Source organism: Apus apus, chromosome 3, assembly GCF_020740795.1.
Source record: "Apus apus isolate bApuApu2 chromosome 3, bApuApu2.pri.cur, whole genome shotgun sequence".
Taxonomy (NCBI): Eukaryota; Metazoa; Chordata; class Aves; order Apodiformes; family Apodidae; genus Apus; species Apus apus.
The window spans coordinates 65,323,147-65,346,435 of NC_067284.1; the positions used below are offsets into that span (position 1 = coordinate 65,323,147).

Below are 23,289 nucleotides of genomic sequence, written 5' to 3' on the forward strand. Positions count from 1 at the left end.
ATGACATTTCTTTCTTTAAATGTTTGGCAGTAGAAAAAACTGTAGTTCATAAAGGGTTCAAACACTGTGAAATGCTGCTGAAAACGTCAGGGTGCACAAAATTATTTGCTTTTAGCACTTTTAACATTACCAAAATTAGCCATAAGAGATGTGAGAATCCATTGATTCTGTGTCTTTTGAATTATTATTGCTGGAAAAGTATCTTAATCATCTATCTTAGTCATCTTCTATTGTTCTTTTTTTGCATACTATTCAGATAATGTACAAACTATGAAATGAATTTGGAGTTTTAGTGAGGCCAGTTGGACACTTTAAAAGCTGATGTTTCTTTTACAGTGGAAACCCTTCATAAGATCTGGGTCAAAACTGAAGTTCATTTTTAAATAACAATTTTTCAAGCAATCCTTGTTAATTACTTTGCATTTTAATTATATATGTTCAAGTATTCAAACAGCAGAGCAATCAGCAGAGTTAGTACCTAGCTAGATAAAATTGATACCAATTTACTCCAAATTCCCCAAGGCTTATGCTAAGGTTTTAAGCTTAGATTTAAAATTGGCAAAGTTTGGTAGGAGAGAAAAGGGGACAAATTTGATTCTACTTTACAGTTCAGACAAATCTCTAGCAAAATTGCTTCCATTCATTTATAAATATCTCTGCAAATCATTGTCTTATTTTTGTAATTTCTTGCACACGTGCTGTGTGCTGATGGACAGCCTGTTCACTCTATCCTCTGCAGGGAGCTGGCAGTCTGCAAAACTAAGAATCTGGAGGATCGAAGCCTTTGGTACCTGCTAAATTTGCATATCATCTTGAGACCAGTACAATGTGTTAAAAGTGTTACTTCATCTTTTCCCTGCTTTACTACAATATTCTCTCAACAACAAAACCGATGTAATTAATACTGGTTTTTCAATGGTAAAGGAGTATCTGTCTTGAGATCTTACTTCTTATTTTGAGTCCAATATTTTCCCCACCTTTGCTTCATACTAAAATATGTTGCCCTCCAAAATACAAATAGGTTACAAAAAGTACCCCTTGTCTGCAGGAAGAATGACACCATTTTCTGTGCCCGTGTTCTTCACAAATAAGAAGGGCCTCTGTCAAAGGCAGTTTTCTGGGACTTGATTTCCAGGAACAATTTTCTAAAGTGACAAACACTGTGGGGAAATCTGTGCTGTTAAAAAACCTACAGCTGAGTTATTTGCAGTACTGTCATGCTAACTTCCACCTCAATAAGACCAAAGAAATCTCAGGAGAGGATGCTGCTAATAGCTTCTTACTGACCTCCTTGCATCAGGCCCTTCTGGTGAATGGTGGCCCAGTGGTGAATATGGCAAATGAGGTGTGAAAGCACAGATTTTATTTTTTTTTTAAGACTATGGTTCTGTCTCATTAGGGAAAATAAAAATAAAAAAATAAAATTAAAAAAAAGACAGAGAAAAGAAAATTAGTTATACATTAGATATATATTTTTCCCTAAGATTCTCTGCCTTAGACTTTCCATCATGGAAACCCAAGCATGACCTGGAATATGAATTGTGTCAGGTCAAGCATACTGGCAAATGTACCATTTGTTACTCAGTCATCCTTAGCATTACATTAATATTTTGAATCATTTTGCATTTCAAACTCTCTGTCATTTCATTTCCTCACAATCATTGTTTTATCATTATAATTAATGGTAGCACATAAAGAAAAAAAAAAAGAAAACAAATATTAATTTAAGGAACATTAGCAAAGAAAAGATTTGTTTGTTTTGGTTTTTCTAATATTATGGTTTGTTTCCACCTCTAATCTCATATTTAGTCTACGCTATAGAATATCCATTTTTTGTCTTTTCCTGTTTGTCATTTCTATACAGAGAAAGACAACTGTTTTTTTCCCAGAAAACAATAAAGAAATTATTTAGGAGCTTGTCTTGAAAGCTAAACTATGAGGGAAGAGAGCAGCAAAATAGAAATAAGGAAGGAAGAAAGGAAAGAAAAAGGTGCAGATAGGAAGGGAAAGACAAGGCTGTGTTGGTTATGCTGGATAGTTCCTCAGAAAAGATTGGTGATCCCAAGTGGTATAATAAAGCATGAACAGTTTTAGATGCTGCAGTTTTATTTATGGATGAGTTATTTTTTATTCTTATTTCTTATTTCTTGATGGAGCTTTTAGAGTTTACATATAAAATTCCAAACAAAATGTGCCCAAATAGATACAATGTAGCTACTGCATTGCAAATAGACAAATGAAAAATTAAAAATCAACTTAAGTTGAGCTGAAGATAAAATGTAAGCATAAAGTCAAAAGCAAGTGTATCCTTATACGTTTAAAATATTTTTACTGTATTTTAACTAGACAATAATAGGAGTATGTTCTATTTTAACTGTTTTTCCATACAAACTCTGAAAGTCTGAACTAACATATACCCTGAACATAAATGTTTCATTTAACAGTCATTTAAGCTTGCAAAAAATACGTTTGAGGGAAGAAGCTTTTGCATGTGATTACACAGTAAAACCTAAATAAAGTCCTACTTTCTCATTCTGGTCTTTTAATGAGGAGTTAAACAGGAAAGACTTCAACAAAATAGAGACTTCACTTGAAAATCCTTTTTTGCTCCATTGTAATTTGTAAAAAAACTAAGCAAACTGAGAGAAGAAGTAAGAGATCTTTAAAAGCCATAAAAGTAAAAGCATGAAGGAGAGCTGTGAATGAAATATTTGCTAGAGATGGGATTGCTGAATCAACACTGACCAGTGCACTTCATCATAATTATCAGGACACACTACTGCCAGGGGATTTATAAAAATCCCACTCAGCAAATAATTGCCCTGCTGTTAGGAGATAGTCGGAGTGTTAACACACTGTCACAGTCCAGAGTTTAGTAAGATATTCAACATTCAATTACTCTTGCTGAGAACTAAAAGGAAACATGATCATTTCTCAGCTACTGCAGTTATGCTTCCACATGAATTCCAGTGAACAATCTTGTTAATCCCCAGATATAGTTTCTCTAGGAGGTAAAAGAAATACCTTAAAACATTAATGATTCACAAGGAAAAACATGTTTAAATGATGCTGCAACCATGTCTGTAAAAGAAAAGGAATTTAAAACTTCTAAATAACTGGTTTATTACAGGCAGTCAGAATATTCCGTATGTAGTGAAAATAAAAGGGTAATATTTATAATACAAAATTTGGGGAAAGAACCATCAAGAAACATAAAAATATTTAAGCCACATTAGCATGCATTCCACTAGGGATAACCAATTATTTTTAACTAATAAGAACAGATGTTTAAATTAACAATTAAGAAATACAGTGTAAACATTATTCAGCTATTGGAAAAATACCATAGTGTGATTCAACATTCCAATTGGACATAAAATTTCCTTACCATGGCTGACAATAGGAAAAATGTCACCCAGCTTTATAAATGTAAGATCAGTTCGCCATGATGTAACACTACTCCTTATGCCTGATCCTCTAATCCTTATGGAAATATAGTCTCAGGAGTTCCATCTAAATAAGAATCCGAGGACTCAAGAGTGTTACTGTACCTAAGGTATCACAGCCTTATTTGAGATACTGCTTTTATGCAGAGACTGAAAAATTCATAAATGAGTGATGAGTAGCATATATTCTTTCAAGTGGGATTAATTGCCTGTCTTCTACTTAATATATATTCTGTTTAAACAGAGTAATAGAAGCATTAATTATTGTTATTCTGCCTTCAGAGTGTAAAGCTTGGTTCAGTCCTTTTCATTTGTGAAATGTTCGCTTGATATTAAAATAACAGTGCAATCATGTTTTAAACGTACATTTATAAGTAAATCAGGCTGCAATTTTATGGACTACACAGCGAGGTGTTAAGAAAATATTCCAGTCCAGTATCCTGGCCACAGACTACAAAATCAACCTCTAAACCTGCACAGGCCCTAAGTTCAGTTGCAGGAAAGAAAACTCGTTGAGTATCTAAACAGGTACCAGCTATCTGAGTATTTAGGGAACAAGACAAAAGCGAAACAAACATTTAGTCTAAAGCATGCACCATTGTGGCACAATATCCAAAACACAGCAGCCCAGCAAATGTAGAGGCTCCCCAAAATGTATCCACTTTAATTGATCCTCTCTCTGACTGAGACTTACTCTATCAAATGTAATTCTTACACAGGCTCTCGATGACTTGACTAGGTCAGGGATAATAACTTGAATGATTGAGTGAAGGCATGGGAAACAATACTCTAATGATGAAAACACAGAACAGGGACAGAGCATTCAAAGTTCTCTTACTGATTTCTCATTTTACTTCTAAGTGATTTCAAAAAAATGCCAAAAATACATTTTAACTTGCTTAACAACTTGACTTTAAAAATAGGAATGGGAACTTCCAATATTAATTTACTATATAAGAAGTGCTGGGGAGAGTATGGGATCATGTACAAATTCTAGGAATCTCTGAAAACCAACCTGTTTCTAAAATGGCTCTGTATATGTAGGAATTAAAAGCTGAGTCTGAAGAATAATCTTTGAAGGTGATTTTATTCTTCCATGTCTCAATAACTGCACATGAACACACAGACTGTATTTCCTTACTTCACAGGGTTACTTGGAGGCTAAGATTATTTATGCTTGTGTGCCTTAAAACACTTACTTGTGTCCTGGTTTAAGCCAGGATGAAGCCAATTTTACTTGTACTGATTTTTTTTCTTCAGCAAGCTTTCCCTTAACTAGTCACAGTGTGTTCTAACTAAGACTGATAAGAAAGGAATGGTTTTGTAACTGCTGGGTCTTCAAGGTCGCACCTTCACTCTGCTGGCTCAGACACTACGGGGAGATTTATGACCCCCCTGTAGGAGGCTGAATTAGACAGACAGAAAAATTGGCCAGAGATATTCCATTCCATATATCTACATAAGCTCAGAGGAAGGTCAGAGATCACAGAAGACAACTTCCTTCCTGTTTCTTCTTCTTCCTTTCTCTTCCGCCCATGGCCGGCATCTGGGCAGGACTCTGTCCATCCATCACCGTCCACCCTTAGGCTCGAGCTCTCCTGACCCTCATCACTGTCCCCTTTCTCCAGCAGCAGTCCAGGATTTTTTGGGACTGTTCGCAGCTCAGGAGATGCTGTGGGAGTTGCTGGGGGTGGGGGGAGAGGAGAGGCTTTTGCAGATATCTGAACAAATTTGTATATAATCATAAATATTTTCTTATATCATTAGTGTTTAATTAAAGCTGTGTAGTTTAGTTTTCAATCCAGCCAAGTCTCTCTCTTTTTCTCTCTCTCCTCGCCTACCTGGGTGGGAGGGGAAGGGGATCGAGAGCATTGTTGTCGGACCCGAGTCAAACGGTGACAACTTGAATGTGTGATATTGTTTACATGTTTAAAATTAAAATTCCATCTACTATCATTGTTATAATGGAAAATATTAGTTCTGCAAGAAAAAATAAACTCAAAATTCACTGATCCTCTCACCGGATTGAGAAAAATCCTGGTAATTATACCATGTAGTTTCTTTGAATTTGTAACATTAGAAGTTACCTACGACAATATATAAGAATACAAGAGAAACTCTTCTTAACAGATAAGGATGAAAATCATCAAGAAATTTCCTTTATTAATGAAATAATTACGAAATAGAAAATTCATTCATTTTTCCAAAGATACATCTATGCAACTAAACAATGTAACATTTGTTTTCATTGTTACTTGTTTCTCTGTTGCATTGTGCTTAAATGTGATCTTCCCACACAGACATATATCCTGACAGATTCATTAAACAATTTGCTGTAGTAAGCCTCTAGGATTAGACAATGACTAAAAACTTGAAAAGTGACAATATGCTTAACAAGGTAGTCCTCAGTGAGACCAATAAGCAAAGCAGTGAAGCTTCAGTGACCGCTCACAGTATTGTATACAGGAAAGAATAAAAAAGAGAAAACAGAGCCATGTTAGTCAGATTAGTAAAGGTAGTCAGAAATTAGTAAAAAAGATTGCTGTAATAAGAAAATAGTAAAAATATTAAGATTTTATTAAAATATTGTTGAAATAGAAAAACTGGAAATAAAGAAAGCATGAAAAATAAAGGTTAAAAAAACAATTGATGGGGAAGATACACAGTTTTCATCACATCCATTGTGGTTAGACAGAATTCTCAAATTAACAGTATATATTAGATACTAAACAAAAGCATAGGCTAATGAATAAGCTGTACAAGTTAATGAAAGAACTTTACCATTATACTATTCACGTGCTCAAGAGCTGAAAAACAAAAGAACTGGTGAGTACATCACTCATCTTGAAGTCTCATTAAAGCAAGGATACCATCAGTGCCACTTCTTAATCAACAGAAAGGTTTGCTGTTGAGAAATGTATGGCATTTTATCTTCATGACTTCTCCCATGCCATTCCTAACCTCCCTCTTCTTATGCATTTATCTCTTATTTAGCATGTACTTCTTCTGCTATAACAGCTTCAAAAATTACCTGAGCAAGACCATACATCACAATAAACTTGCATAAACACCAGACAAACTACTACACATCAACAAAATTTATCCCAGTAACAATTTCAGGAATGTCAGTTGAGTTCCACTCTGTGATAGTGTATGTCAGCATGGCTCTGTATGTGAGCTATTTAGTGGATATCTGCACTACATTGTAATTTTCTGCAATATAGATTCTTCTTAAATGTGTGTACCAAATCATACACAAAGCCAACATTCAGTATATAACTCACTCTTATCAGTTTTCTGACCCTGCGGCAATCCAACCCTTTTGCCACCCCAATTGACAGTAATACACAAAATGTGGTCATGTTTCCCTAAGATCTCAGCATGTACACTTTTGATAGATCACACAGCTTGTCCTTTAAACTCTGCCATTAATCCTGCCCACAGGAGTTGAGCAAGAAGTTTGTCATCCAGAAAAAATCCACACAAATAGAGATTATGCAATTCAGATGCTGAAAAAGACAGTTACCTTCTAGCTAGTGAATTTTTAAATGAATAATGCTACATACAGCAATGCTAAATGCTGTAATACATGGTAGAAACAGAGATGCCACTATGCTATTATAACAGATGCTTAGAATGAGTGACATGGCTAGTAACAAGCTATTTAGAAGAAGCTCTAAGAAATATCGCCATGTGTACATGGCCTTTAAACAAACGAGCTTGCATAGGATCAATCACAAAGCAGCACTCAAACTTTACGTCCTATTGTGTGTTAAGCTCTTTCTAATGACAGATGATTTCTCAGTGTAAACTCTTTCTCATTTCTTTGCACAGTTATCCAATTACCGCACTAACTGAAATGATTTTATAATAAGCAGCCTTTAGGAAAAATACAGCTTGCAATGCTGTCACAGAACATGCTTAAAATAATTAAATGTTCTATTTTTAAGTCAATTTACTGACTATCTTTACAAAATAGGCTGTGAATATCTTGTTTTCTGGGAAGTGTGGCAAAGGGAGAAATGTATTTCTCTTTGAAGCACTTTCACTTACCACTTGTGCAAGAATGAGACTTACAAGAAGGGTGAATGGGAAGTACTTTGCACTGACATCTGGGAGAAACACATGGGAAATAGTCCATAGCCACGTATTTCTTGTAAGAGGTAGGTTATATAGTGTCAGCAGATAGTGCTTCCCTATCCTTTTCCTATTGCTCCCTAATCTACAGAGCTACTCTTTTCAGGCCATGAAGATCACCATGCTTGCCATCTTAGTTTTGGCTTTGAGTGTGCTTGCCCTCTTTAGGTAGACGACCAAGATTTCTTAGAGAAAAAGAAAGGCTGATTGAAAAGGATATAAGCAAAACTGGGAAATCCATGTTGTAATCAAAGTTGTAAACTTTGTCACGAAATAGTTTTGGCAGAGCATGCACCAGATAGATTCTGGAGGTATATGTTGGCTTCTAGCATTTGCCTTCTTTTTATATCATCATGATACCATATTGAGTAGCAGAATTACAGTCCTGAGTGTTCCCAGGATGAGTAATCCCAAAGGGCAAGAGCTGGACTTAAATTCTAAGATAAATAAAGATTTTTGACTGCATGTGCAAATCACTTAAAGACAATTTTTGGAATTCAGACCTAGTGGAACTAATCTCCTAGACATAAACATTTTGGTTTTGTTCAGGTGCAATATATTCCAGAATCACAACAGCTCGGTTACTGGCTGCTTTCAGTTTACCTTACTTTGTCCTTCTTTTTGACAGAAACATTAAGCAACATTAACTGAGATTCCTTTCAAGTTAACTGAGATTGTGTGCACAGTGGCCTATGAGGCACAAGAGCAGAATGATTTTCCTGTAGTGAATACCTGTGAATAAGACTAAGGAATATGGCTTCCAATGTGGAAGTGAATACACAAAGAAGGCTGACTGATCAAACGTATCTGTCACAAGCACTGTAAGAGGGATTTAATGTAAATTGAGAATCCTTCGGAAAGAATAATTTATAAAAACAGAACACTGTTGCACGAAGTGCTTTATATACTAATGCTATTTAAATATAGCTGCAAGCCTGCCTGAAAGCTAGGAAAGCTCATTCTCTCCTCTTTAATTTAAATGGGATTTTTTATGCTACAAGCTTTGGAAAGTACTCGGAAATACCCAAGGTCTTGGCAGACAAATGATGAGTGGATATTAAACAACCATGGATAAGTGGGGATGTTCAGTTACTGGGCCACCTACATTTAAATAAAAATTAACCATTTTAGTTCATCTTCAGGAAGTATTAGTACTTATAATGAATGATAATTTCATCCCCTGAATGTTTCAGACACAGGATAATAAAATTACAACAGTAAAGAGGAAGGAAATAAAATGTAAAAGGTAAGAGTTAATTTATTCTTCATGCTAGCTCAGTCCTTGGCCTTTCCTGAACAGACACTGCCAATAGTAACAAATTATGTATAATCATTTTGTGATGTGGACTGTTCACTTGGGACTAAGCTCAAATGACCAAACTTGCAGCCTTGTCTCTTAAACTGTGGATCTGAAGATCAAAGGCCAGAGCTTTATCCACTGAGCCCTCACCTTTATAAGAATAAAACTGCCAGGTGTCCAGAGACAGAGTGGGTGTCAAAAAGTGTCATTTTAGACCAATTGTTTTTCAAGTTCTTACAGGACAGCACATTAGGTTAGAAGCATATTAATCAGTTGTGTCCTCTGAATATTCATTAGTCTGCTCCAGAGAGGATTTTGTGGCTTTTTTTTATTCCTAACTTGGAAAATTTATACCTGATGTAAGTGCAGTAACTTCAATAGAGTTAACTCCTGATTTCCAGTTACATAAAAAGTGGGGACACACAGTCAGTGCAATGTTTATGAACTGTCATCTCTATTGACAGGAAGAATATAAAATAAACCAAAACAACCTTATAATTGAGTAGAATTTTAATTTAAAATATTTTAGTCAATGAACTGATAAACATAAAATAATAGCTGGTACAATTGATAAAAGCAATACAATTCTGGGTTCTACAGCAACCACAGCAAAACAAAATGAAACTGGTTTGAAAAAAAAAAAGCTGAAAACAACCTTGGGGCATGTTTTTGCTACCTTTATATACAAAAGCTCTAATCCAGAGTCTACAGAAGCTTGCTAAATTACTCCAATTACCCTAAAGTGAAGTTGCTTATGGGTGTTAGAGAAAATAAGAATGGAAAAAATTGGTTCTCATTGGTCATATTAGAACTGTTCACTTTTACTCATTTGATGCTACCATTTCCTTCCTCCTCATAGAACATTATTCTTAAGGGTGAGTTTTGTTTTTTTTCAACCGTTTTCTATAGCACTAAACTATTAAAGAGTTATTGTCTCACATGTTTATATCTCTTTGGAAAGAGTAATCACAGACAAGGGTAGTTCCATTAAAAATACTTATTTTATAGCACCAGCCATTATATTCCTACAAGTAATCCTTTCCAATGCATTATTTCAATGGGAATAAATATAGGCAAATACCAGCCACATGTCTAAACACATTAGCCTTGACTCAACAGAGAGATGGTGACACACTCAAGCAGGCACTGAAAACTGAAGGAAATACTGCAATCCAAAAAGATCTCATGTCTTGTTACTGGCAGTTACAACCTGTAGGGCCTCACCAAACTGCAGAGGAAGAATAAGGCACTTAGCCATTGCATATTCTCCTGTGAAGGAATACCAGAGACAGTATATGCTATGAAATGAGCAGTCTGCAAAACTATGCTGTAAGGAGAATAAGTGAAATTCTCTTTCAAGGAAGCACAATTTTAGAGCTAGTTACTGTTAGGTTAATCCTTATCTGAGTATTAAGAGAGGCAGGCACTCAAGGAATACAGAGGCAAAAAGTGAAGACCTTAATAATCCAAAATTTGAAAGCTCTGCAACAAAAAACTGCAAGTCCTTCAACTACTGATTGCTAGAAACTAGGCAAGCATTCTTGGCATGTTTGGCAGTATTGCCCCTTTGCTCCATGTTAGTGGTCTTCTCTAGGCACACACTGTTGGCCACTGTAGAAGATAGGAAGCTGAGCCAGGTGAGGCTTCAGTCTGACTGAGTCAGATTGTCTAACTGATCAGGGCCCAACGGAAAGAAGATTCTGAACATAAATCAAGAGTAGGCATGCATGCACAACTGAATGATTAATTTGGGTCTCAACAGCCTTCAGATAGAAGAGAAGATCCCACAGAAATTAACTCATCTAATCTCACCATGATTAATCACTGAGCAGGAAGTCTACGTTTGGAAATGAGGCTGGGACTGAATCCACCAGCCAAAGCAATGGTAAGATTAAGAGATCCTTGTATAACAACACATTCCCAATAATGTCAAAATACATTTTGCAATTGTGTGACAAAGCTCTTAAGCTTTCACAGACATTATCCCAGAAAGAACTTTTGCTTTCTGGACTAATTGTTTATCTGTTTAGAAACAGAGGAGAGTTAGAAAACGGTGAATTCAAATTCTCTTTTACCTCACCCAGTACTGTTTGCTATACAGGAAAAGAACTATAAAATAAAGGGAAGAAATCTGTTGCTCTGCTGATTCTCCAATCCTTTTCTCAGTGACAGCAGAAACTGTAATAGCAAAAGACTTTTTCAGCTGTGGCACTCCAAAGATTGTTTCCATAGGAATATTTTTCTGATCTCTTTTACTTTACAAGACACATTGCTCTGCTCCTTCCACCACTTCTCCGGCTCTGGCTCCTTTCAGTTACCATCACCTTTCGCTTCCCGTTACACTGTGGACTTGCAGGTCCTCCCTCCACCTGAGTAGCAACAGTAGTCCTAGCACCAGCTCACAGACTTGCTCCCACTCATAGACTCACTTCAGCATTGCTGCATGCTCTGTCAGCAGATATTTAACCAATACAGGTCTGCATTCTAGCTTGATACTGGATCTTTGGATTTAGTCTATTACATACTTAATTCTAATTAACATTGTTAACTGAAGACCAACTGCAAAATTTGCTGGAAGGTTGGCAATACCACTGACAGGAATCACGCAACCACGTGTTCCAACAAATGTGGGTTCTTCATGTCCATGGCTACAAAGTGCCATCAATGTACTCAGTAATTCTATCTTCTGCTGACTTTAAAGGAAGCTCGTCAGGACTTTGCAATGGGTGGACCCTTCTTCAAACATCACCCTTGAGAGTATGACAAAGAGCAGGTGTAAGAACCTATTTAGCTACATTCAGTTTTGCTAATACAAAAAGGGGACCTACAGGGATATAGAAGGACAATCTACATAGGTAAACATGTTTAAAATAGAAAACCACAGTTAATAAGTACTTAATTTTTTTTAATGACAAAAAAAAATATAATTACCACTGTAGTGGAAATAGCATACGGTGATTGTGCACTAGTAAGAAAAACGTAATTATTATAAGTTTCATGTCACAAGAAGAACTGGCAATGCAGTTCATGACAAAATCGATAAAAACAATGAAAAAATACAGCTACAGTGTTATTTCTATTGTGTTACCAATAAGAAATGGCAAGAAATACTCAGCAAGGTAACGGCTTGTTAAATATGTACTGCAATTTTTATCATGTCCATTATGAAGTCAGAATCTATCAGAGTGTTAAGATAAAAACAGACAAGGAAAACATTGTGTTATAGATATAAATTTTTTTAACTGAACTATAGAGTGTTCAGTTTGTTTAGTTTTAGTTTGAAAGCTTCGAAGTTGCCACCTCAGATTTATTTCTTGCTGTGTTTTACACTGGAATGCCTTGCAACAAGCAACTTGTAGGTGAAGACAACATAATTCATACCATGACAAGAAGGGCATGGACTTGACTGCTGTGGGTTGCTTTTTTTTTCAAAATTATGAGAATCATGTAGAAGAAATTTCCTTAAAAAAAAAAAAAAAAAAAGCCCACATGCGTAAGAAGTTACTTGACTAGTTATTCATATTATTGTCATGTATAACAAGCTGATTAAAAGCTCAATATTTTATAGCCATGGAGGTTTAGAGCTCATGCTTTCTTTCTCCAAACGGTATATGGCAACTAACTTAATTGAAATCCAATAAATTTACTTTATTTTCTCAAGCCCACTCTTACGTTGACAAATAGGGTTATATTTGAGTCACACGGATATTACTGGTACTAAAAGGAAAAAAAAGCTTTTTTTTACTAAAGCAAAAAAATATGTTTTGAAGTTGGCAGTATGTCTAATATTGTACCGTCAGAGAAAGATAGTCAATAATTGTAATAATAATGGAAATAATTATTATATTTTAATAATAACAGCAAATTAACATTACTAGTATTAGTAATTATTGATTATGAAAAGATCCTAACTTGTTTAACTGTCTTTTATTTGAATTTCTTTGCTAAGATAGTAACATTCTTTTCTTCAAATGAACTGCTCAGTTCTCAAGTGGATTACATGTTTGTATGAATGAAATGTTTTCCTACAAATAGTCATATTTGGGTATATTTCTATGGGAAAATATACTCAGTCGACTGTGAGCCAAAAATATAGAAAAATTATGCAGCATAGAGTAATACCATACATTTTTTATCACCCAATGATTCTCCTGAATGTCAGTTTCATAGCAAAGGTACCCAATAGACACACTTCTCCAAAAAAAAGATATAATGTAGGTATATCTATATAAATGTACGTATACTTATATAGTATTTTGTAGGCAGATCATACTCCTTGTTCCTGAATTTAAAGCATGCACACACTCATCCTGCCCATATTTTGGGCTGACCAGAAGCTGTGTAACTGTATTAATTCTAGAGCTAATATACCACGGCTCTCAACAGAGCTAATTAGTTTGGGTTCAGCCCCATGTTACAGCTCCAGATTGGCTTGGAAAATAATCAAAGCAAGCTCACATCTGTCTGTGTAAGTCTATGTGTGCATACCTGGTAACAGTAACAACAAATAATGCATACTAATTCGGAGTTTTATAACCATTTCTTCCCTTTTTTTTTGTTTTGTTTTGTTGTTTTGTTTGTGGTTTTTGTTGTTATTGTTTTTCCTGTTTATAACAGTAACAGTTTATGGAAGAAATAAATGCTTGAATTGCAAGTTAATTCATGAAAAAGACAAAACATGTTGACTTCATCAAGGGCCATGCTATGATATACAAACTAGACACTCCTGTACATTCATGGAACTAGCATTCTTAGGTTTACTTTTTGAAATGTAAAATGATTCTAGCAGTTAGGAACAGGTACAACCTTATATATACATAAAATCTGTGAAATAAGAAGTGCAAATTCTGCTATCAATAAAGGATTCATAAACTTTAGGGCCAGAAAGGATCACTCTATCACCTGCTACATTGTGCAATGCTCCGATGTTTGATCCACTCCCTGTTCAAGCTGTAACATGCTTCTGAGTTGGGTTTCTGGGCTTCAGCTTATAGGAGTGGGAAAGGGGACATGCCTTTCTTTACTAAAATTAAGGAGTGACAACAACTTCCTTCCTGTCAATAAGTAAACACCCTTTTCTCACTCCTTTTGCCTTTAGTAAAACAAAGAGATTCAAAACTGTAGGATATATTTGAAACAGTGAATGCAAACACATATTTTGCAATGCTGTCCATATAACCTGCTGGAACATTTGCAGCCTTGATGCATGAGGTGGCTCAGCTCCATCACTGCACCTTATTATGCATGGCAAGAAGGGAGGAGATTGTAGAATACTTTGCCAGGTTATCTCTACAACTCATTGGGTCTTAGTTAATACATGACTCTACAATAAGTCCAGCTCATCAACCTCCTCTTTTCATGTATTATGCCTGGATTATATTTCTTACATAACTCACTCAAAAGTGTTGACTTTTTCTGCCTGGTTCTGCTGGGACATAATGGTCAGTAATTGGTCAATTGGTCAGTAATCCAATTAACTACCCTTTGAAGACAGCAAAAGGTGGCTGTAGTCAGATCAGAAGACCAGGCATATAGAGAGTAAAATGTCAGAGAGAGCATCAAACTAGTAAATTCCACACTGAAATAATTTGCCCTGTATCTTAGCAAGATACCAACTTCCATAACTATGTGCAATTGCAAAACACAGACTTTGATTGTAGTACGTAGTTTACGACATATATATTTTTGCTGGTTTTCAGGTTGTCTGTCGGTTTGGCATTGATTTACACGCATTCATGTTTCACAATACTGCCTACAAAAGAAGGTCCTGGAGCACAGTTCTGTAACAAAGGGAAAATTCTTCGAGCTCTGAGTCCTAGTATTCACAAACCATCTCACCAGGCAAAACCAAGCATAATTCTGTTCTGCAAAACACTGCTAGCTAAATTCTCATTCTGTAAAATTAGAAGACCATATGTGTCACAATATAATAGTTACTGCTGTCTTCTACCATCTGTCCTCCAGGTGGGTGGATGAAACTACTTGCCATTCCTTAAAAACGTGTTACAGTTTGATGAACCAGTATTATCAGAAGTGAACTAAGCTTACCAAAATCTTTTTAGACCACAGCTTACTCAATGTCTCTAACCAGACAATTTTTGTACTCCAGGTAAATTCACAGTTATTCACTAGCTCCCCTGTCTAAAAGCCACTCAGAAAACTTTTAATGTTATTTTTACTAATAGTTTACTATGTTGCTTTTTTTTTTTTGCAAATAAAATTACTTAATTTTTTGTTTAAAAAGGGAGTTTTTATAACTAAAAACCACTTAATTAAACTATATTTCTATTTATTGGATAGATCACAAATGACTCCCAGAGAGGATTAAATATTCTATCATGGTATTTTTCCTGCATTCTTAGGATTAACAGTTTTTACAAACAGATCATTAACAACCTATGAAAAGCAAATGTTTAGTGCATACTAGCATACCCTGGTTTCACATTAATTCCTTATTTATATGAAGAACAAGCAGTCACCAAACATTCACAGATACAAAATATTTTTTTTTTACAAAAGTTCACAAGAAGGGACTAAAGACTGGCAAACCCACAAGATTTACCAAACGTATCAATTTTGTATAAGATATACCTACTGCCATATTCACCTGTCTGTAAAGCAGCTTACGTAAGGAAGCTTGAAAAAATATACCACTTTTATCAATACAAAACAAATTAGCCAATAAATATTTAAAGTTTATCAGGGATTTCTGTGTGATAACAATGATGCTAAATAAACTGATTCAGGCAGTTCTAGGAAAAGCTTTAGCTGAAAACCTGCATTCACAACCTATCCTAAAAACAACCAGAACACAGCATCAATCCAAACATTAGCTCAATTAAAAAAAAAAAGGAAAAAAAAAAATGAAATCCCTTCTGAGCTTAATAACTTGTTACTTCTTGACAAGTACGACAACACAACAATAAGCCAGTCAAAATGAGTTTTTAAAGCGAGGTTATGCCCTTCATGTTGTGTTATCACAGTGGCAGATCAAACTGCTGACTTGGACTCTTTCTGCCAGCAGTGCTGATGCTGCCTCTATGAAGCTGCTGTCACGTAATAGTCATGGTACCTGCTCTTGCCTATAGAAAAGCACTAAATTGAACTCGAAGTAGTGTCTTTGTGATATCTTTTCGACAAGTCATGTCCCATTCAGCCTGCTAGTTTATCTCTGTCAGGCTGGGGGCCCAAGTGGTTTGCATGAGCTGTCAGGGACAGGTATACCAACCTGCTCGGTGCTAAGGAGGTAATGCATCTTTCGTGCTTGGTATTTCTTTTCCTTTTCTTTCTCTTCTAGGTCTTTCCTTTTCTCTTCATATTCCTTCATTTCTGCATACTCTTGGAGCTTATTCCTGTAATTAAAGAAGTCTGCTAATGATATGACAACAATAAAAGACAATGCTAATGTTTTACTTTATTTTAACCCTTCTATAGCTTCACAGTGATCTGCTATTGTGCATTAGCAGTACACTGCCAACACTGGTATGCAAAATTACAATTCATACAGTTCCACAGCAACAGGATTCTATACATCTATAACTGTGAAGAAACAGGATTGAAATGATAAAATCTGTGAACAGTATGTTAGTTCATATTGCTTACTCCTTTGAAGAATATGTCAACCTATGTATTTTTATAGATTGATTAGCATTCATAGCTGTTGTCATTTTTGTCTTCAAGAATAATTTCAGTTTGAATTTCTCTATGTAGAAGTTATTATAATTTAGTAATTTTCCTTCAAATGGTTTCAAAATAAAAGTTGTTTACGTAGTGTTTCACCTACTGTGTTGCAACACCTCCTCATCTGCAAACTGGAGAGACCTTATGGAATAAGAGACGACAATAGACACAGGATAAGGATTGACATTCATTCCTAGATGCCTAAGCCTTTTGTAAGGTTGACAACGTAGGCATAGAGAAGACACTTTTGTGTGTGCCATGTCCTTAAGAGGAGTTCCATTAGGCTTCTTGCACAGATCCCTTTCTACATTGGTCTGATAGCAATGGTACAGGTGACCACAAAAGAAACTGCCTCATCAGCCACTGAATGATAGAGGTTTGCAGACACTCAGTGTCATCTAAATTGGTGGGTCTGTGCATTCAATAGGTTGTAGAAAATTCTTTCATTGCAATAGAAAGGGGGAACTGTACCTAATGCCGCTCTAAAAGAATTGAGAAAACTCATTATTTCAACTGAATGTTTAATGGAAAACCTTAAGAGAAAATGTGAGCAGATTTTCTTCTCAAACACTTTTTTCACAGAGCCATGTTTGCCATAAATTATGCAAACAGTGGAGTGAATTAATGTTCTAGAAGAAACAAAATTCTGTGCTATTGTACACAGTGCATGTGTATGGAATTTTTTGACCCAGTTAAAAAAGGTTGGTTTGATAAACATTTGTTATTTTTGCTATTAAGAAATTACTAGTTCCAATTAACCTGTGTGCCAAAGACACCAAGCATATTCAGCCAAGCATTTAAATTGTTTAAAAGTTAACTGAGTAAATTGTCTTTTTTTTTTAAGCATGTGTGTATACGATAAAATGAAAAAGTAAAGAAAAATATACTAGTCACATATACAGATAATTCCAATATTACAGCAAAACAGAGTATTTAGAGAGATACACATTAACTGTCTCAGTTGTTTCAATGAGTACCAAATAAGATCCTCTAGGACAGGGGTCAAATCCTGTCAAAATATGCACATCAATAAGTTTGCTGAGATGAATAATCCCATGGGAAAGCCATATTGCTCCTGAAAGTGCTTCTAAGATTGTGACTCAGACTTATTTTTAATATTTTAATTATTCTAATGTTAAATTAGTCCATCAAAATATATGAGAGCAATTATTGCTTTATAAATATGAACACTATGAAATCAAATTCTTAAATACCATTTACTATGTCAAATTTTTCTTTCATGCCATCTTTTTAGTTTTTGCAATTAAAAATAAGTACAAAATTAATTAAATATGGTTTATTTCAGATGTAAAAAAATAATGAAATGAGAATAAATTAAAGACTGGAAAAGACATATAGGTCTGCTTCAATGTCTGGAAATACTTTTTGTTGCAGTTTACTGTTAAGGGCTGCTAATACAATATTTCATACAAGGTTACTTATGAAGCACACTGACGTTTAAAAATCACCGTGCTATGCTTTTGCAGCAGTGTAATTTTTTTCCAACATAAGATTAAATTGCAAAATAAATGAATTACTTAGAGTGGCATGGCCCCCATTTTGCCACCCTTCTCTTGAAAATTGCTTATTAATATGAAAAAAGAAGTTGGAAAATAGCCTGTTTTACTTTATGCATAGTGTTTCGGGGCCTCCAAGCCTGCAGAGCTGGACTAGCTGCACATTTTAGATTGTGTTGGCAAGCGGGGACGATGACCTTTTTGACCTGCATCTCAAGGCTATTATTAATCGCTAAGTAACCTGGTAAAGCCAAACAAATTTGTTTCCATTGAAAGGATCTCTATCTGTGTCTAAGAATTTGTGCTGTACCAAACAAACCTCATTAAGTGTGTCCATTTTTGACAAAGAACTAGGAGTTGGAGAGATTGGCGACCTTTCTTTGTCCTTACGGTACAGATTTCAGAGTCACTGCATGTCGGTACATAAGCATTTTTACTTGGAAACTCTTTGTTCTATATCTATCACTCATAAACAAATGAATAAATAAAAAATGCATATAGTATCGACTTTGTTCTTTTATTTTATGCCACTTTACTTTCAATATCAGAGTATATGATCCAAGAGTTACATATTTAAAATTATTGCTTATTCCTTTTTTATTAGAGTCCTCTATTCAGCTTTAGTACCGCTATCTATAACTGATGATATCTATCAACGTATCACTACCGTTTATTCATGTTCTTATTTACTTCTGCTCTTCCTCTCAAAAGTGGATATGGAGGCTTTGTTCTTTTGAACACAACTAGTGAGGAAAACCTTAAAATAATTATAAAAATGAAAGCTTGTATTACAGATCTAATGATAATGGGATGCAAAATGTTTCCCATTGTCATTAATCTGAATTTACCAGATTACTTTGAATGAATGATTAATAATAATTATTTGCTGAAATTAATTGAAGTCTAAAATACCTGTTGAAGTTCAATGGAGTTACTGATTTTTTAGACAGTACTATCATCCAAACCATTGAGATCCTTCCTGACTATCACATATCCTCATTAATGCTATACCGAAATCCATTTAAAAGTTTGAATTTTTGTAAGCAGCTACAAACATACTTTTGCAGCCTACACATTTTGTCAGTTGTGCTAAAGTATTTCTCATTCATTACACTGCTCTGTACAGTTGTACAGAACATGCAGACAATTCTGTCTCTGGGATAATAGCTCCCAAGATGATTCTCTCTGGAGAGGCAGTACAAAACGAGGAGCATGCAGTAGTCCACACGTTGCTTGACTGGAAAGCACAGAGGTTTTAGCATAAAAACAGAATTAATCTAGAGATATTTGAAACTGGAACTTTCATCTCTTTTACCACACTTTCAAGAATTTGAATAGGAGCAACAAAAGGAGAGAATGTACAAATAGCTGGATGTGAATATACTATTCACACATTAGGAGATTAATACCAACACATTATTCACTGTGCAACAGTTTCACTGTTACCATACAGAAAAATTAGTACAAGCATAAGTGATACTAAAGACACAGACTTCCAAATAGAGTTAGATTTCCTGATAGCTTACATGTAAATGTGTTTATTGAGAAGTTTCATGCTTACAGCATGAAAAGTGAATATACTGGAAAACACAAAGTGTGTTTTCCTTGAGATAAGGAATGTTTTGTGTAATTGAAAATAGGCATAGGATAATCAACATATGTGTTCATATCCCACAACTAAAAATGAACTTGTATAACAAACCTGTGAAGTAGCTATTGATTTGGTAATGATAAAATTATTAGCTTTACATAGTTTGGAAAAAACCCCAACATTTTCATGTGACATGGTAACTTATTGTTATTCTGAGACTTCATTATGCAGTAGGCAGTGGTGTTAGTTCCAGCTATGAGATGCAAATTCAGTTGACAGTGCTCCCGCTGTCTGTATAAAGGTTAAAAATACACATATAATATTGTTCCTGGCACTTTTGCAAAGGTCTTCAAGTGATGATTTCAGCAATATACTAATTTTCATAATTCTGCATAGAACTGCAGCATTTTACACATTCACACTGACCTACATTTATTGAACTTCATCAAACTATTACATTCTGTTTGCATTTTCACCAGCATTCTATGGTCGTTTAACCATAAAATTATAATATTAACTAAAGTAAAAGGCTTCTGAGAAAATCAGTAATTAGCATAGTTGCCTAGAATATCCAGAAAGAGTGTGAAGTTATTGTGATTTTAAACAGTTCAGACCCCAAATCATAAAATTCTGGCAACATAGGCAGTAGGCAACCGTAGCATAAAAGGAGATAACCTAAATCAATTTTACCTTCCTGACAATATATCATCCTCCCTGCTCAAATAGAGAATATAGAAGTAAAAATGAAATTAGTGGGACAATACTTTTGGTACACCACTGCATTCCACTTGATTTCACACTACCTCGGTGTGGGTAAGAATGGAATATGACCTGCCATGATAATATCATTTGACTTAATCTATTATATTTGGGGAAAAAAATGAAATATAGACTAGCCTAGGATGTTAAAATAGTTTAGAGAGCTATGTACTTAAAGGAAAAGTTTTAAGAGAACACCCATACTACATACTTATGTTAGCTATGTTCCATCAGACAGTGCAGTCATTCAACTGTTTTCTCATTTTTTGAATGAAGTTGGTCAGATTTACTGAGCAGAACAGAGCAGCCCTCTTCCTCCCTTACTCCTCTGCACCATGATGTTTACTCCTTTGTGTATTTTCACAGAATCCATTGACCAAACTGTTTGATGTCCAGTTATAGTGAAACAGATTCTCAAAGAGGCAGGTGATTATTAGTTGTATGAGATATCTTACTGCCTAGGTGATCTACCATAAATTGGTGACAAAAATTCTTACTAATTTAAATGTGAATCAATCTATTTGACAATTTTAATGTGAGATCCTCTTAAAAATCTGGAGGAATGGTAATACTCTCTCATTGCAGTGCAGTGAACAGGAAACTAATACGACTGCTTAGGATGAAAAAAAAATAAAATAAATAAAGCTAATATGTAAGCATGCAAAAACACCCTATAGTTTATATTATTAGTAATTTTAGAAAAAAATTATAACATTTATAATTTTAAATCCCATTATAAATTATACATAGTAGAACAAAGTCTGCCAACCTTTCCTTAATTGCATACTGTACACTGCCAATGGAATTAAGTGACATACCAGCTCAACTGTCAAGGTCTACAGAGTGATCAATATGCTACGTAGGAAATGTGATGAACATAGTGGTGAAGGGCACACAGTGAATTAATACCTTGTGTAGATCAGGAGATCAGGACACAGCATGTACCAGACGATAGGAAAGAACAGACCGATGTATCCTTCTCATCCTTTCAATTTCCACTGCTGCACAGTTACTCAAGAAAGTGCAACAGTTTTTCAAAATACTGATTGCAGAGCCAGTCTATAAGTAAAATGGGAGTGTTTTCCCTAACCCATTACACAGAATCTTCTAATTAATGTTTCAAAAACAAGTCATACAGAATTTTTCCTCATACTTATTTAAAACCTAGCTTTTTTTGGTAATATACAATATTTTTAAATCATTCTCTTTTATGGAAATATGCAAACTATGCCTTGTATGCATAAATCCTTAAGCTGAATTTACTTCATACTCATTGGCAACACAAAATGCTGTGAAGATAAAAATATTTTTTGTAAAAGGTCTGATTTAAATAATGTTGTTATGTTAGCTTAACTATTTTCACTCAATTAAACGGTAAAACCCACCTATAAGAGTCATAAGAGTAACTACAACACAACAGCTGTTGGCTGAGGAACTAGTTCTATTTTATTTACACTCAGGTCTACTCCAATATAGCTACCCCTAACAGGAAAAACATTTTCACTCCATGTCTGTTTGCTATTCATGGAAAATAATGCTGACTGATTAGCTTACACAGTGATATTAGTATGTGGGGGTAACAAAGATGATCTGGTCCTGAATGGATAAGAGATCTCTAAACCAAATTATTCTGATAGCAGCTTCACAGCAGTGGTCATTTCTAGCACAGTGTCAGCAAGCTCACTTAGGCTGCTAAGAGGGCAGTTATGTTTCTAGTTTTTCAACATATAAAAGAGGATGTCTAACCACAGCCAAACACCAATGAAAATTTTCTAGTGAATGTCATGTGATAGTATCTGTTATCTTTTGGCACTGTGACTCCCAAAATACTGTATGTGCTACCACCTGCACAGTAATAACTAAAGGAAATCACACTACTGTGTTTTGCTACAGTTAAGCTGTTCCCAGTACTAGAATGGTCTCATTTAAGCTGTTATCTTACTGCTGCAGTGCAGGACAATGTAGACATATCTGTATTCCTTTTACTTAAATATGTGGTACTTGGCAACATTTACAATATTCAACATGTGATTTAGAAAGCAAGCATGACATTGTAACTTCTAAAGGTCATAAACTAAGTTGATTTTCCTTCTCGGGATATGACAAAACATTTTGACTGAGGTCTGCTGCCCGACTCACATTCTTCACTTACTTCCATACATAAGTCTGCATATGTTTGCAAATAAAATTATACACTTAGTTTGCATTAAACAGGCTTTACAGCAGCACTGCAGGGAGAGCTTTTATATATCGACCCACTATATATACCAGAGCAGTAAAGCCAAATCTCATAAATTCATAGTGCTTTTCACAATACCTGATGGTTTTGTCAAATTCCATATTCATAGAACACTGTTACTACTTGAGTATCTGTGATGTCATTTTTAATGAAGCATAAAACATTATGAAAGTTACATAAAATTAGTATTTTTTTATAGAGCAAATGCAATTATTTTGGGAAAGACCTTACCTATTTTCAAATACTCCAGTGCTAATTGTAATATGTGAATTCCCAGCAGTGGCTAATTACCAAACTGAAATTATCAACTAGATCCTGATTTTCAGAAGTGCTAAGAAACCTTGTCTCTTATTGTCTTGAAAACTTTGAAGTGATCAACACCCAAAAAACCAGGCATTTTTTAGTATGGCAAGAAATGAAATAAATTACACTCAGAATTCAAGTCTATTATCTGGAATTTGTTTTCAACCATATCAGCCAGACTACATTTTGTTATAGATTTAGGCATTCAGTTATTCATGCCTAAAGAGAACATCCAACATTTTAATTCCATTGTCTATATCTAAGGACATAATTTTTCTGATCTGAGTACTAGATCCTTTCTTGAGTAACTAAGCACC

At 34.9% G+C, this 23,289-nt stretch overlaps 1 protein-coding gene across 1 annotated transcript in view; it reads right to left on the reverse strand.

Annotated features, from left to right (window-relative positions):
* Nucleotides 1-23,289, reverse strand: part of SPATA17 (spermatogenesis associated 17) — a 95,978-nt gene that overhangs the window by 42,938 nt on the left and 29,751 nt on the right. Inside the window, exon 6 of the mRNA XM_051614911.1 lies at nucleotides 16,112-16,235. Coding sequence (XP_051470871.1) covers nucleotides 16,112-16,235 — 124 coding nt within the window. The remainder of the gene's footprint in view (nucleotides 1-16,111; nucleotides 16,236-23,289) is intronic.